The sequence below is a fragment of the Rhea pennata genome, unplaced genomic scaffold (assembly GCF_028389875.1).
Source record: "Rhea pennata isolate bPtePen1 unplaced genomic scaffold, bPtePen1.pri scaffold_145, whole genome shotgun sequence".
NCBI classification, from domain to species: Eukaryota; Metazoa; Chordata; class Aves; order Rheiformes; family Rheidae; genus Rhea; species Rhea pennata.
In genome coordinates, this window is record NW_026907621.1 from 26097 (window position 1) to 41722 (window position 15626).

The 15626-nt window shown below is 70.5% G+C and overlaps 1 protein-coding gene across 1 annotated transcript; it reads right to left on the minus strand.

Moving 5' to 3' along the window:
* Positions 1-828: 828 nt before the first annotated feature.
* KREMEN2 (kringle containing transmembrane protein 2) lies at positions 829-12625 on the minus strand. The gene is made up of 8 exons (XM_062600887.1): positions 12547-12625; positions 9867-10115; positions 7629-7753; positions 6605-6758; positions 4159-4497; positions 2176-2274; positions 1955-2055; positions 829-1188 (listed from the first exon to the last, which is right to left on the minus strand). Exons 1-8 carry the CDS (start codon positions 12614-12616, stop codon positions 829-831), a joined length of 1497 nt encoding a protein of 498 aa, XP_062456871.1. The 5' UTR covers positions 12617-12625.
* Positions 12626-15626: the final 3001 nt, after the last annotated feature.

Below are 15626 nucleotides of genomic sequence, written 5' to 3' on the forward strand. Positions count from 1 at the left end.
CCCCCCCCCCCCTTGGGGCCCAGGTGTCCGGGACCCCCCCCCAGGGGCCCAGGTGTCCGGGACCCCCCCCCCTGGGGGGCCCAGGCGTCCGAGATCCCCCCCACCAAGGGCCCAGGCGTCTGAGATCCCCCCCCCCCGCAGCAGGCCCTGGCGTCCAGGTCCCCCCCCCCAAAGGGGCCCAGGTGTCCGGGCCCCCCCCCCCCCGCAAAGGGCCCAGGCGTCCGAGATCCCCCCCCCCCCCGCAGCAGGCCCTGGCGTCCAGGTCCCCCCCCCCCCAAAGGGGCCCAGGTGTCCGGGCCCCCCCCCCCCCAAAGGGCCCAGGCGTCCGAGACCTTCTCCCCCCTCCTCCCCAATACCCCCCTCCTCCCCCCGACCCCCCAAATAAAAAGGGCCCAGGCGTCCGAGACCTTCTTCCCTCCCTCCCCAATACCCCCCTCCTCCCCCTGCCCCCCCCCAAATAAAAAGGGCCCAGGCGTCCGAGACCTTCTTCCCTCCCTCCCCAATACCCCCCCTCCTCCCCCTGCCCCCCCCCCCAAATAAAAAGGGCCCAGGTGTCCGGGCAGAAGCAGCGAGCAGGCCGCTGGCGGTGGCGGCAATAATTTAATGCGGGCGCCGTGGGGCGGCCCCTCAGCTGGGGGGCAGGAGGCAGCGGAGCGAGGGCTGGGGGCTGGAGCCGGCGCCGGGGGGCTCCGGAGCCGGGGGGCCGCCGGGGGGCCGGTAGGACACGGCCCAGGGCTGCCCCCCGAGGCAGCCACAGCTGCCCCCCCGGCGCCTTGCGGGGCCGCAGCGGGCACGACCTGCCGGGGGGGGGGGGCGGAAAATGGGGCGTCAGGGGCCCAGGCGTCCGGGCGGGGACACCCGACCACCCTCGAGGGCCCAGGCGTCCGGGTGGGAACAGCGACAGGGGCCCAGGCGTCCGGGTGGGAATGGTGACAGGGGCCCAGGCATCCGGGCAGGGACACCCGACCACCCTCGAGGGCCCAGGCATCCGGGGTGGGAACGGCAACAGGGGCCCAGGCGTCCGGGCGGGGACACCCGACCACCCTCGAGGGCCCAGGCGTCCGGGTGGGAACGGCGACAGGGGCCCAGGCATCCAGGCGGGGACACATGACCACCCTCGAGGGCCCAGGCGTCCGGGTGGGAACGGCAACAGGGGCCCAGGCGTCCGGGCGGGGACACCCGACCACCCTTAAGGGCCCAGGTGTCCGGGTGGGAACGGCAACAGGGGCCCAGGCGTCCGGGTGGGAATGGCGTCAGGGGCCCAGGCGTCCGGGCGGGGACACCCGACCACCCTTGAGGGCCCAGGTGTCCGGGTGGGAACGGCAACAGGGGCCCAGGCATCCGGGAGGGGACACCCGACAACCCTCGAGGGCCCAGGCGTCCGGGCGGGAATGGCGTCAGGGGCCCAGGCGTCCGGGCGGGGACACCCGACCACCCTCGAGGGCCCAGGCGTCCGGGCGGGAATGGCGTCAGGGGCCCAGGCGTCCGGGCAGGGACACCCGACCACCCTCGAGGGCCCAGGCGTCCGGGCGGGAATGGCGTCAGGGGCCCAGGCGTCCGGGTGGGGACACATGACCACCCTCGAGGGCCCAGGCATCCGGGTGGGAATGGCGACAGGGGCCCAGGCGTCCGGGCGGGGACACCCGACCACCCTCGAGGGCCCAGGCGTCCGGGCGGGAATGGCGTCAGGGGCCCAGGCGTCCGGGCGGGGACACCCGACCACCCTCGAGGGCCCAGGCATCCGGGTGGGAATGGCGACAGGGGCCCAGGCGACCGGGCAGGGAGACGCTCCCCCCCCCCATCCCTGAGGGGCCCAGGCGTTCCGGGAGATCAGCCCCCCTCACGCCGAGGGGCCCAGGTGTCTGGGAGGAGATCACCCCCCATCCCCCTCCCCCGCACCGAGGGGCCCAGGCGTCCGGGAGGAGATCACCCCCCCCATGCTCCCCCCCCGCACCGAGGGGCCCAGGCGTCCGGCCGACCTCTTGCGCAGGCGGCAGGCGAGGAGGAGGAGGAGGCCGAAGACGAAGGCGCCGGCGGCCGCGAGCACGAACCAGGCTGGGGGGGGGGGGGGGAAGGGTGGGGGGAACAACCGGAGCAACCGCCAAGATGGCCGTCAGCGTGGGGCGGGGGCAGGAGCTGTGGGGCGCCCCCCCCCCCCACGTCCCCCCCGCTCACCTCGGGCCCCCCGGGGGGGCTGTGGGGCGCCGGGCTGGGCCGGGGGGCTCGGCGGCTCGGCGGGGGGCGGCCGGCTGCCCGTCACCGCGGCTGCTACACCTGGGGGGGGTGGGTTGTTGTTGTCACCCCGCGTCCGCCTGTGCCGCCCGGCGTCACCCGCACGCGGGACCCGCGGCGGAGGGTGAAGCGCCAGGTGCGCAACGGCGCGTCGGAGCGGTTGTCACCCGTCCCCGCGGTTGTCACCCTGCGTCCGCCTGTGTCACCCGCTGTCACCCGCACACGAGACCCACTGCAATAGCTCAATGCCAAGCCCCACGCACGTGGCAGGGCGGTGGAATGGTTGTCACCCGTCCCCGCGGTTGTCACCCTGCGTCCGCCTGTGTCACCCGCTGTCACCCGCACACGAGACCCACTGCAATAGCTCAATGCCAAGCCCCACGGACGTGGCAGGGCGGTGGAATGGTTGTCACCCGTCCCTGCGGTTGTCACTCCGCATCTGCCTGTGTCACCCGCTGTCACCCGCACATGAGACCCACTGTAGCAGGTCAATGCCGAGCCCCGGGCACGCAGCAGGGTGGTGGAGCGGCCGTCACCTGTCCCCACAGTTGTCACCCCACGTCCGCCTGTGTCACCCGCACACGGGACCCACTGCAGTAGGTCAATGCAAAGCCCCAGGCGCGCAGCAGGGCGGCGGAGCGGCCGTCACCCGTCCCCGCAGTTGTCACCCTGAGTCTGCCTGTGTCACCCGCTGTCACCCGCACACGGGACCCACTGCAATAGCTCAATGCCGAGCCCCGGGCACGCAGCAGGGTGGTGGAGCGGCCGTCACCTGTCCCCACAGTTGTCACCCCACGTCTGCATGTGTCACCCGCACACGGGACCCACTGCAATAGCTCAATGCCGAGCCCCGGGCGCGCACCAGGGTGGCGGAGCGGCCGTCACCCATCTCCGCAGTTGTCACCCCGCGTCCGCCTGTGTCACCCGCTGTCACCCGCACACGGGACCCACTGCAATAGCTCAATGCTGAGCCCCGGGCAAGCAGCAGGGTGGTGGAGTGGCCGTCATCTGTCCCCACAGTTGTCACCCCGCGTCCGCCTGTGTCACCCGCTGTCACCCGCACACGGGACCCACTGCAATAGCTCAATGCTGAGCCCCGGGCGCGCAGCAGGGTGGTGGAGCGGCCGTCACCCGCCCCCCACAGTTGTCACCCCGCGTCCGCCTGTGTCACCCGCTGTCACCCGCACACGGGACCCACTGCAATAGCTCAATGCCGAGCCCCGGGCGTGCAGCAGGGCAGCGGAGCGGCCGTCACCCATCCCCGCAGTTGTCACCCCGCGTCCGCCTGTGTCACCCGCTGTCACCCGCACACGGGACGCACTGCAATAGCTCAATGCTGAGCCCCGGGCACGCAGCAGGGTGGTGGAGTGGCCGTCACCTGTCCCCACAGCTGTCACCCCACGTCCGCCTGTGTCACCCGCACACGGGACCCACTGCAATAGCTCAATGCTGAGCCCCGGGCGCGCACCAGGGCGGCGGAGCGGCCGTCACCCGTCCCCGCAGTTGTCACCCTGAGTCCGCCTGTGTCACCTGCTGTCACCCGCACACGGGACCCACTGCAATAGCTCAATGCCAAGCCCCGGGCGCGCACCAGGGCAGCGGAGCGGCTGTCACCCGTCCCCACAGTTGTCACCCCACGTCCGCCTGTGTCACCCGCTGTCACCCGCACACGGGACCCACTGCAATAGCTCAATGCCAAGCCCCGGGCGCGCACCAGGGCAGCGGAGCGGCTGTCACCCGTCCCCACAGTTGTCACCCCACGTCCGCCTGTGTCACCTGCTGTCACCCGCACACGGGACCCACTGCAATAGCTCAATGCCGAGCCCCGGGCGTGCAGCAGGGGGACAGAGCGGCCGTCACCCGTCCCCACGGTCGTCACCCCGCGTCCGCCCGCGTCACCCCCTGCGCGGCGGTGCGTCCACCCACCGCGGTAGGTGAGGGCGAAGCCCTGGGCGTGCAGGAGGCGGTCGGAGCGGAAGGTGAGGAGCAGGGCGTCGGCGGGCAGGCGGAGGGGCCCCGGGCCCGGGGGCGGCCGTCGCCCGTCGAACTGGGCCAGGAGGCGGCGGGTGCGGGCGTCGCGCACCTGGAGCCGGTCGTTGGGGTCGGGCACGTCGAAGAGGCGGAAGGTGAGCTCCAGCGGCGCCCCGGCGCCCGCCCCCACCCGCCAGCTGCAGTCGGCTCCGGGGCCGTAGTCGTCCGGGTAGTCGGGCGAGTAGACGACGCCGGCGGGAGCCGAGCTGTTGGCCTGGCAGGCGCCGACCGACACTGCGGCGGCCGTCACCCGCGTGTGGTGACCGCCGACCCTCGGGGAGCGCCGCCCCGTGGTCGCCATGGCCGCTGAGGATCCATGGGGACCACCAGCCCTTGGGGAGCACCACCCCGTGGTCACCGTCACCCCATGGAGACCACCAGCCCTTGGGGAGCACCACCCCGTGGTCGCCATGGCCGCTCAGGATCCATGGGGACCACCAGCCCTTGGGGAGCACCACCCCGTGGTCATCATGGCCACTGAGGATCCATGGAGATCACCAGCCCTTGGGGAGCACCACCCCGTGGTCATCATGGCCACTGAGGATCCATGGGGACCACCAGCCCTTGGGGAGCACCACCCCGTGGTCACCGTCACCCCATGGAGACCGCCATCCCTTGGGGAGCACCACCCCGTGGTCGCCATGGCCGCTCAGGATCCATGGGGACCACCAGCCCTTGGGGAGCACCACCCCGTGGTCATCATGGCCACTGAGGATCCATGGAGACCACCAGCCCTTGGGGAGCACCACCCCGTGGTCATCATGGCCACTGAGGATCCATGGGGACCACCAGCCCTTGGGGAGCACCACCCCATGGTGACCACCAGCCCTTGGGGAGCGCCGCCCCGTGGTCATCACGGCCACTGAGGATCCATGGGGACCACCAGCCCTTGGGGAGCACCACCCCGTGGTCACCGTCACCCCATGGAGACCACCAGCCCTTGGGGAGCACCACCCCGTGGTCACCATGGCCACTGAGGATCCATGGGGACCACCAGCCCTTGGGGAGCACCACCCCGTGGTCACCGTCACCCCATGGAGACCACCAGCCCTTGGGGAGCACCACCCCGTGGTCACCATGGCCACTGAGGATCCATGGGGACCACCAGCCCTTGGGGAGCACCACCCCGTGGTCACCGTCACCCCATGGAGACCACCAGCCCTTGGGGAGCGCCGCCCCATGGTCGCCATGGCCGCTGAGGATCCATGGGGACCACCAGCCCTTGGGGAGCACCACCCCGTGGTCGCCATGGCCGCTGAGGATCCATGCGGACCACCAGCCCTTGGGGAGCGCCGCCCCGTGGTCACCATGGCCACTGAGGATCCATGGAGACCACCAGCCCTTGGGGAGCGCCGCCCCGTGGTTGCCATGGCCACTGAGGATCCATGGAGACCACCAGCCCTTGGTGACCATCACCCCATGGAGACCACCATCCCTTGGCAACCATCTTCCCATAGTGACCACCACCCCATGGTGACCACCTCCCCATGGTGACCATCTCCCATGGCGACCATCTCCCACAGTGACCATCTCCCCATGGTGACCACCACCCCATGGCATCCACCACCCCACGGCATCCACCACCCCATGGAGACCACTAACCCTTGGCGACCATCTCCCCATGGTGACCATTTCCCACAGCAACCATCTCCCCATGGTGACCACCACCCCATGGCGACCACCACCCCATGGAGACCGCTAACCCTTGGCGACCACCTCCCCATGGTGACCACCTCCCCATGGCGACCATCTCCCACAGTGACCATCTCCCCATGGTGACCATCTCCCCACGGTGACCACCATGCCATGGCGACCACCACCCCATGGAGACCGCTAACCCTTGGCGACCACCTCCCCATGGTGACCACCTCCCCATGGCGACCATCTCCCACAGTGACCATCTCCCCATGGTGACCATCTCCCCACAGTGACCACCATGCCTTGGCGACCACCACCCCATGGAGACCGCTAACCCATGGTGACCACCTCCCCATGGCAGCAATCTCCCACAGTGACCATCTCCCCATGGTGACCACCACCCCATGGCATCCACCACCCCATGGCGACCACCACCCCATGGAGACCGCTAACCCATGGTGACCACCTCCCCATGGCGACCACCTCCCCATGGCGACCACCTCCCCATGGCGACCATCTCCCACAGTGACCATCTCCCCATGGTGACCACCACCCCATGGCATCCACCACCCCGTGGCAACCTCCACCCCGTGGCGACCTCCATCCCATGGCGACCTCCATCCCATGGCGACCTCCACCCCATGGTGACCTCCACCCCACGGTGACCTCCACCCCGCGGCGACCGCCGCCGCGCTGGGCTCACCGTGGTAGACGGCGAGGCGGCCGTCGCCGCCGCACAGCTGGCTCGCCTTGCCGAAGCACACCTGGTCACACTCGGCCGCCCCGGCCCGGCGGCCCCGGCGCACGTCACCCGCGTGGCCGCAGAAACAGGCGTAGCCGGCCTCCACCCCCGCGAACTGCGGACGGGGAACGGGGGCGGTCGCTACGGCTGTAGCCCGACGCGGGGTACCTCCACCCCCGCCAGCTGGTGACGGCGGACGGGTGTTGCGATGGCTGTGTGTGTGTGTGGGGGGTGGTTGTAGGCCACCGTGGGTACCCAGACCCCTGAGAGCTGTTGGTGGGGGACGGGTGTTGCAATGGGTGTGCGGGGCGGCTGTAGGCCACCGTGGGTATCTGGACCCCCACGAGCTGTTGATGGGGGACGGGTGTTGCAATGAGTTTGTGAGGTGGTTGTAGGCTGTGTGTGGGGGTACCTGGACCCCCACAAGCTGTTTGCAACGGGTGTTGCAATGGGTGTTGCAGAGGGTGTTGCAGCAGGTGTCGGGGGCGGCTGTAGGCCGCCGTGGGTATCCAGACCCCCACAAGCTGTTGGTGGGGGACGGGTGTTGCGATGGGTTTGTAGGGTGCTGGGACCCCCCATGAGCTGTTTGCAATGGGTGTTGCAGTGGGTGGTGTGCGGGGTGGCTGTAGGCCGCCGTGGGTATCTGGACCCGCGTGAGCTGTTGATGGGGGACACGTGTTGCAACAGGTTTGTGAGGCGGTTGTAGGGTGCCGGGGGGGGTACCTGGACCCCCACGAGCTGTTTGCAACGGGTGTTGCAATGGGGTTGTGAGGCGGTTGTAGGGTGCTGGGGGGGTACCTCACCCCCACAACCTGTTGATCGGGGACGGGTGTTGCGGCGGGTGTCGCGACGGGTGTCGCGACGGGTACGCGGGGCGGCGGTAGGGCGGCGGGGGCAGCTCGACCCCGCGAGCTGTAGGAGGGGGGAGTGGCGGCGGGTGTAGCGGCGGGTGTAGCGGCGGGCGGCTGTAGCCCGCCGGCGGTACCTCGTAGCCGCGGGCGCGGCAGAAGCGGATGCAGAGAGGCACCGTCAGCCGCGTCGAGGTGCCGCTGGCCCCGCTCAGCGCCGGCGGCGACCCCGAGTCCACGAAACAGCCGACGAAGCCGGGCACTGCCGGAGGGCGGCGGTGCGCACAGGCATCGGCGGGTGACGGAGGCGCAGGCGGCGGCGCCCCGGGTCCGGACCGACTGACCGACACCCTCCCCCCCCCCTCCCCACCGCGTCCGCCTGTATTGACCCCCGCGTCCGCCTGTATCGGCCGCCCGCGCCCCCGCGTCGGCCGCCTGTGTCGAGCCCGCAGCCGCCTGTGTCGACCCCGTGTCGACCCCATATCCCCCCACATAGCCCCTATATGCCCCATATTGACCCCACATCTCCCCACATCTCCCCACATCGACCCTGTATCCCCCCATATCGACCCCATATTGACCCTATATCAGCCCCATATTGACCCTATAGGCCCCATATTGACCCCATATCGACCCCACATCTCCCCACATCGACCCTGTACCCCCCACATCAACCCAATATCCCCCCATATCGACCCCATATCGCCCCACACTTCCCAATATCGACCCCATATTGACCCTATATCCCCCCATATCGCCCCATATCCCCCCACATCGATCCCGTATTGACCCTATAGGCCCCATATTGACCCCATATCACCCCACATCGACCCTGTATCCCCCCATATCAACTCTGTATCCCCCCATATCACCCCTATCCCCCCACATCGATCCCGTATTGACCCTATAGGCCCCATATTGACCCCATATCACCCCACATCTCCCCACATCAACCCTGTACCCCCCCATATCAACCCAATATCCCCCATATCGATCCCATAGCACCCCATATTTCCCAATATCGACCCCATATCCCCCCATATGGACCCCCATCAACCCCGTATTCCCCCATATCGACCCCTTATCCCCCCATAGCGACCCCGTATCACCCCATTTTGCCCCCATATCCCCCATATCGACCCCATATCACTACATATCCCCCCATATTGCCCCATGTCACCCCCATATCACCCCCTATCGACCCCATATCCCCCCTATTGACCCCTTATCACCCCCTATCAACCCCCCTATCACCCCATATCGCTCCCCATATCAACCCTATATGCCCCATATCCCCCATATCGACCTACATCCCCCCATCGACCCCATATCACCCCTATTGACCCATATTGACCCCAAATCCCCCCATATCAACCCTATATGCCCCCATATCGACCCCCTATCCCCCATATAACCCCCTATCCCCCCATATCGACCCCATATCCCCCATATCGACCCCCCATCACCCCATATCGCCCCCCATATCGACCCATATTGACCCAATGTCGACCCCATATAACCCCATATCCCCCTATATCCCCCGTATCGACCCCTTATCACCACACATCGACCCCCATATTGACCCTATATGCCCCATATCCCCCCATATCGACCCATATCCCCCCATATCGCCCCCATATCCCCCCGTATCGCCCCCATATCCCCCCATATCACCCCCTATCGACCCCCTATCCCCCCCATCGCCCCCATATCCCCCCCTATTGACCCCCTATCCCCCCCCATTGACCCCATATCGTCCCCTATCGCCCCCCACCGGTTCTCCCACCGTCCACATATCGTCCCCCCATATCGACCCTATATGCCCCATATCCCCCATATCAACCCGTATCACCCCATATCACCCCCATATCGCCCCCATATCACCCCCTATCGCCCCCATATCACCCCCTATCGACCCCCTATCGCCCCCTATCTCCCCTATCGACCCCATATCGCCCCCTATCGCCCCATATCACTCCCTATCGACCCCCTATTGCCCCCTATCTCCCCTATCGACCCCCTATCGCCCCATATCACCCCCTATCGACCCCCTATCGCCCCCTATCTCCCCTATCGACCCCATATCGCCCCCTATCGCCCCATATCACCCCCTATCGACCCCATATCGCCCCCTATCGACCCCCTATCGACCCCCTATCTCCCCTATCGCCCCCATATCGCCCCCTATCGCCCCATATCACCCCCTATCGACCCCCTATTGCCCTCTATCTCCCCTATCGACCCCCTATCGCCCCATATCACCCCCTATCGCCCCCCTATCTCCCCTATCGCCCCCATATCGTCCCCTATCGCCCCCCACCAGTTCTCCCACCGGCCCCATAGGGCAGTGGGGTGTATGTGTGGGGGGGTCTCACTGCGGCAGGACGGGATGTCGCAGTATTTCCAGTCGCCGCCTCCTTCCTCGCTCTCGGCCACGTAGCACCAGGGCCGGGCGTCGCCGTCGGGGTTGCGGCAGTGGTTGTGGGGCCCGAGGCCGAGGCCGAGGCCGCCGTGGGTCCGCGTCTGGTTCCAGAAGAGGCAGGGCCGCCCCGACGGGCCGGGCCCCGTCCGGCTCTGGGCCCCCCGGTAATCGGCCCCGTTCACCGTGAAGCACTCGGACGCCTCTGCCAGGGGTGGGGGGGGGGAGGAGGGCACGGGGGGAGGGTGGTGGGCCCAGGCGTCCGGGCAGCCCCGCTGTGGGGTGGGGGTGTGGGGGGGGGGCAGTGGGCCCAGGCGTCCGGGCAGCCCCGCTGTGGGGTGGGGGTGGGGGGGGCAGTGGGCCCAAGCATCCGGGCAGCTCTGCTATGGGGTGGGGGTGAGGGGGCAGTGGGCCCAGGTGTCCAGGCAGCCCTGCTATGGGGTGGGGGTGGGGGGGCGATGGGCCCAGGTGTCCGGGCAGTCCCGCTATGGGGTGGGGGCAGGTGTCCAGGTAGCCCCGCTATGGGGTGCTATAGGGGGCCCAGGTGTCCGGGCAGCCCTGCTATGGGGTGGGGGTGGGGGGGGCAGTGGGCCCAGGTGTCCAGGCAGCCCTGCTATGGGGTGGGGGTGGGGGGGCGATGGGCCCAGGTGTCCGGGCAGTCCCGCTATGGGGTGGGGGCAGGTGTCCAGGTAGCCCCGCTATGGGGTGCTATAGGGGGCCCAGGTGTCCGGGCAGCCCTGCTATGGGGTGGGGGTGGGGAGGGCAGTGGGTCCAGGTGTCTGGGCAGCCCCGCTATGGGGTGGGGGTGGGGGGGCGATGGGCCCAGGTGTCCGGGCAGTCCCGCTATGGGGTGGGGGCAGGTGTCCAGGTAGCCCCGCTATGGGGTGCTATAGGGGGCCCAGGCGTCCGGGCAGTCCTGCTATGGGGTGGGGGCAGGTGTCCAGGTAGCCCCGCTATGGGGTGCTATAGGGGGCCCAGGTGTCCGGGCAGTCCCGCTATGGGGTGGGGGCAGGTGTTCGGGCAGCCCCGCTATGGGGTGCTATAGGGGGCCCAGGTGTCCGGGCAGCCCCGCTATGGGGTGCTATAGGGGGCCCAGGCAGCCCCGCTGTGGGGCGCCTCAGGAGGGGCCCAGGCGTCCGGGTTCCCAGGCTCCTCTCTCCTCGCCCCCCCCCCACCTCCACCCCAGCTCCACCCCACACCCCCCCCCCCGTCCTCCCTGAGGGGCCCAGGTGTCCGGGCCAACCCCCCCCCCCTCCGATGTGGGGCTGGGCCCTGCCCCACGCCCGGGGCCTTGGCAGCACCTCAGAGGGGCCGACGGAGCCTTTGAAGCGGGAAGGCAGGTCGGGACCCGCCCGGACGCCTGGGCCCCCCCCCCCCCCCCGGATGCCTGGGCCCCAGCTGGGGGGGGGAAGAGGGGATCAGCAGGGGTGTAAGGATCTGGGGCGGGGGGGGGGAAGTGGGGGGAGGCCCGGACGCCTGGGCCCCGGCGGGGGGTGTGCGGGGCTACCCGGACGCCTGGGCCCCTAGTGGAGCTGTATGGGGCGGCCCGGACGCCTGGGCCCCTCAGTGACTCACTCCCCATCTCCAGCTGTTTCCCCCCCCCCACATCCAGATGTGGCAGCGAGACGGCCCCCCCCCCCAAAAAAATAAAACCCATCAGAGGGCCCAGGCGTCCGGGAGCCCCCAGCGGGGCCCCACGAGGGGCCCAGGCGTCCGGGCCCCACCTGTCGCTGCCATCGGAGCCCCCCCGGGGTGGGCGAGGGGACAGGTGGCTGCGCGGGGTGGGGGGGGGGGTTGGGGATGCAGCTGCGTCGGGGGCCCGGACGCCTGGGCCCCTGCGCTCGGACGCCTGGGCCCCTGCACCCGGACGCCTGGGCCCCCTCCGACGAGTCCCACCCTGCTCCGACCCGGCTCAGCCTGTTCCTGCCTGAGCCCCCGGGGGCAGCGTCCCGGGAGCCTCCCAGTTCCCAGACTGGGAGCTACTGGGGGAGGGTGTCGTGGGTGGGGATGGGGGGGGGAGAAGGGGCCCAGGCGTCCGGGCGCCCCATCTCCCCACTGGTGCTTCCCTGAGGGGCCCAGGCGTCCGGGGACCCCATCTCCCCACTAGGGTGTCCCAAGGGGGGCCCAGGCGTCCGGGGACCCCGTCTCCCCACTGGGGCTTCCCTGAGGGGCCCAGGCGTCCGGGCGCCCCATCTCCCCACTGGTGCTTCCCTGAGGGGCCCAGGCGTCCGGGGACCCTGTCTCCCCACTGGGGCTTCCCTGAGGGGCCCAGGCGTCCGGGCACCCTGTCTCCCCACTAGGGTGTCCCAAAGGGGGCCCAGGCGTCCGGGGACCCCATCTCCCCATTGGGGTTTCCCAAAGGGGGCCCAGGCGTCCAGGGACCCTGTCTCCCCACTGGGGTGTCCCAAAGGGGGCCCAGGCATCCGGGGACCCCATCTCCCCACCAGGGTTTCCCAAGGGGGGCCCAGGCGTCCGGGCTCCCCGTCTCCACCCCGGGAACGTCCCAGAGCGGGGCCCAGGCGTCCGGGCGCCCCATATCCCTGCTGCCCCCCCGGGGCGGGGTGGAGGGGGGGGGGGGTGGTGGTGGTGGCAGTGGTGCCGGGGAGGGGCCCAGGCGTCCGGGCGCCCCGACTCACCGTCTCCGGGCAGGGCGGCGGCGGCGGCGGCGGCGCCCAGCGCCAGCAGCACCCCGGACACCCAGGCCATTCCCGCCCGGACGCCTGGGCCCCTCGGCTCCATCGCGCCGGGGAGGAGCGCGCGCGTGTGTGTGTCCCCCCCACCCACCCCAACACCCACCCCAACTCCCCCCCCCCCCCCTGCCCCCCCCCTCTCCTCCTCCCCGGACGCCTGGGCCCCGCCTGCCTGCCTGCGCAACCCGAGCTGGGAACTGCCCTCGGGGGGCCCAGGCGTCCGGGTGGTGGTGGTGGTGGTTCGGGGGGGGGGGGGGGGGGTTGCCCGGAGGGGCCCAGGTGTCCTGAGCTGGGGAATCCCCCCCCCTCTCCCCCCCACTTCGAGCTCCCCCGGGGAATTGTGGGTAATGGGGGGGGGGTGTCGTGCCAATCGTGTGTGGGGTGCTGGGGGGGGGGGGCGGATGCCTGGCCCCCTGCGAAGGGTCCTGTGCCCCCTGGACCTGCCCCCCATGCCCCATAGTGGGGCCCAGGTGTCCGGGGCTGCACCCTCAGGAAGCCCCCCCCCGCCCCCTGGGGGGCCCAGGAGTCCGGGGCTGCACCCCCAGGACCCCCCCTGCCCCATAGGGGGCCCAGGCGTCCGGGGCTGCACCCTCAGGACCCCCCCTGCCCCATAGGGGGCCCAGGCGTTCGGGGCTGCACCCCCAGGACCCCCCTGCCCCATAGAGGGCCCAGGCGTCCGGGGCTGCACCCCCAGGACCCCCCTGCCCCATAGGGGGCCCAGGTGTCCGGGGCTGCATCCTCAGGACCCCCCCTGCCCCATAGGGGGCCCAGGCGTTCGGGGCTGCGCCCCATAGATCCCCCCCTGCCCCATAGGGGGCCCAGGTGTTCGGGGCTGCACCCCCAGGACCCCCCTGCCCCATAGGGGGCCCAGGCGTCCGGGGCTGCACCCCCAGGACCCCCCCCTGCCCCATAGGGGGCCCAGGCGTCTGGGGCTGCGCCCCATAGATCCCCCCCTGCCCCATAGGGGGCCCAGGCGTCCGGGGCTGCACCCCCAGGACCCCCCCCTGCCCCATAGGGGGCCCAGGCGTCTGGGGCTGCGCCCCATAGATCCCCCCCTGCCCCATAGGGGGCCCAGGCGTTCGGGGCTGCACCCCCAGGACCCTCCTGCCCCATAGGGGGCCCAGGCGTCCGGGGCTGCACCCCCAGGACCCCCCCCTGCCCCATAGGAGGCCCAGGTGTTCGGGGCTGCACCCCCAGGACCTCCCCCCTGCCCCATAGGGGGCCCAGGTGTCCGGGGCTGCACCCCCAGGACCCCCCCCTGCCCCATAGGGGGCCCAGGCGTCCGGGGCTGCGCCCCATAGATCTCCCCTTGCCCTGCTGCCCGGAGTGGTCCCGCCCCCTCTTTCCCCGCCGTGATTGACAGGCGCACGAGCCAATGCGGGCGCGCGGTGGGTGGGAGGGGGCGGGGCCAGACTGACGGGCCCCCTCCGGGGGGCGGGGCTCCGGCGGAGCTGGCCACGCCCCCGGAGAAAGAGCGGGGAGGGGGGAGGCGGCTCCGGGGCGCTGCGCATGCGCGGGCGCGGGGGGGGGTGTGGGTCCTCCAGGGCGCTGCGCATGCGCAGGAGGGCTGTGAGGGGGCGCCGGGGCGCTGCGCATGCGCGGGAGGGCGGTGAGGCGTGGGAGGGGGTTTGCTCCGGGGTGCTGCGCATGCGCGGAAGGGCGGCAACGGGAGGGGGGAGGTGTCGCCGAGGAACTGCGCATGCGCCTGAGTGCTGTGAGGCGCCTCCGGGGTGTTGCGCATGTGCGGGAGGGACGCGAGGGGGGGGGGGGGGGGGGGGGCCTCCTGGACGCTGCGCATGCGCAGCAGGGACGTGAGGGGGCGCCGGAGCGCTGCGCATGCGCGGGAGGGCGGTGAAAGGAGCGGGGAGGCGGTTCCGGGACGCTACGCATGCGCGGGAGGGCGGTGATGGGAGGGGGGAGGCGGCTCCGGGGTGCTGCGCATGCGCGTGAGTGCTGTGAGGCCCCGCCCCGGGGCACCGCGCATGCGCCTGAGTGCTGTGAGGCGCCTCCGGGGCGCTGCGCATGCGCCGTGGGGCGGTAAGGGGGAGGGGCGCCGGGGCGCTGCGCATGCGCAGAAGGGCGGGGGGGGCGGAGCCGCCCCCAAAGTGGGCGAAATCTCCCCCCCCCCCCCCAAAATCGTGCGGGACTGACCCCAAAAATGAGTGAAACTGCCCCAAAAAGGGGAGGGGGGCGGAGTCGAGGAGCCCCTCCCTGACATGGCCGCCGGGGGGGGGGGTGTGGGGAGGGGAAATGCCCCCCCCCAAAAAAAAGGGGGGCTGAAATTGGCCCCCAAAGGGGTGAAAACGAACCCAAAAGGGGGCTCGGACGCCTGGGCCCCTCCCGGGGTGGGGGTGGGGTAGTTGGGGGGCGCCCCACGGAGGCCGGAGGCCGGTTGTGCTGCGGGTGTTTATTGGGCGCGTCGAGCCGCGTGGGCCTGGTGCCGCGTGACCCCCCCCCCCACCCCCTGCCCCATGGATTCCCCCCCAACCTGCCCCATAGATCCCCGATCTGCCCCATAGATCCCCAGTCTGCCCCGTAGATCCCCACCCTGCCCCATAGATCCCCAACCTGCCCTATAGCTCCCCACTCTGCCCCATAGATCCTCACCCTGCCCCATAGATCCCGATCTGCCCCATAGATCCCCAACCTGCCCCATAGATCCTGATCTGTCCCATAGATCCCAATGTGCCCCATAGATCCCCAGTCTGCCCCATAGATCCCGATCTGCCCCATAGATCCCCAACCTGCCCTATAGCTCCCCAGTCTGCCCCATAGATCCCCACCCTGCCCCATAGATCCCAATCTGCCCCATAGCTCCCCAGTCTGCCCCATAGCTCCCAATGTGCCCCATAGATCCCCAACCTGCCCCATAGATCCTGATCTGCCCCATAGATCCCGATGTGCCCCATGGATCCCAATCTGCCCCATAGATCCCCAACCTGCCCCATAGATCCCTCGATCTGCCCCATAGATCCCCCACTTGCCCCATAGATCCTTGATCTGCCCCCTAGATCCCCCCACCTGCC

Coding starts and splice junctions, on each gene's coding strand:
- KREMEN2 (XM_062600887.1), bottom strand. CDS start 12,616: ATGGCCTGGGTGTCCGGGGTGCTGCTGGCGCTGGGCGCCGCCGCCGCC. Junction 4,498..6,604: donor CCGCCTCGCCGTCTACCACG/GTGAGCCCAGCG, acceptor CGGCCGCCGCAG/TGTCGGTCGGCGCCTGCCAG. Junction 2,275..4,158: donor CTTCGCCCTCACCTACCGCG/GTGGGTGGACGC, acceptor CACCCCCCCCAG/GTGTAGCAGCCGCGGTGACG.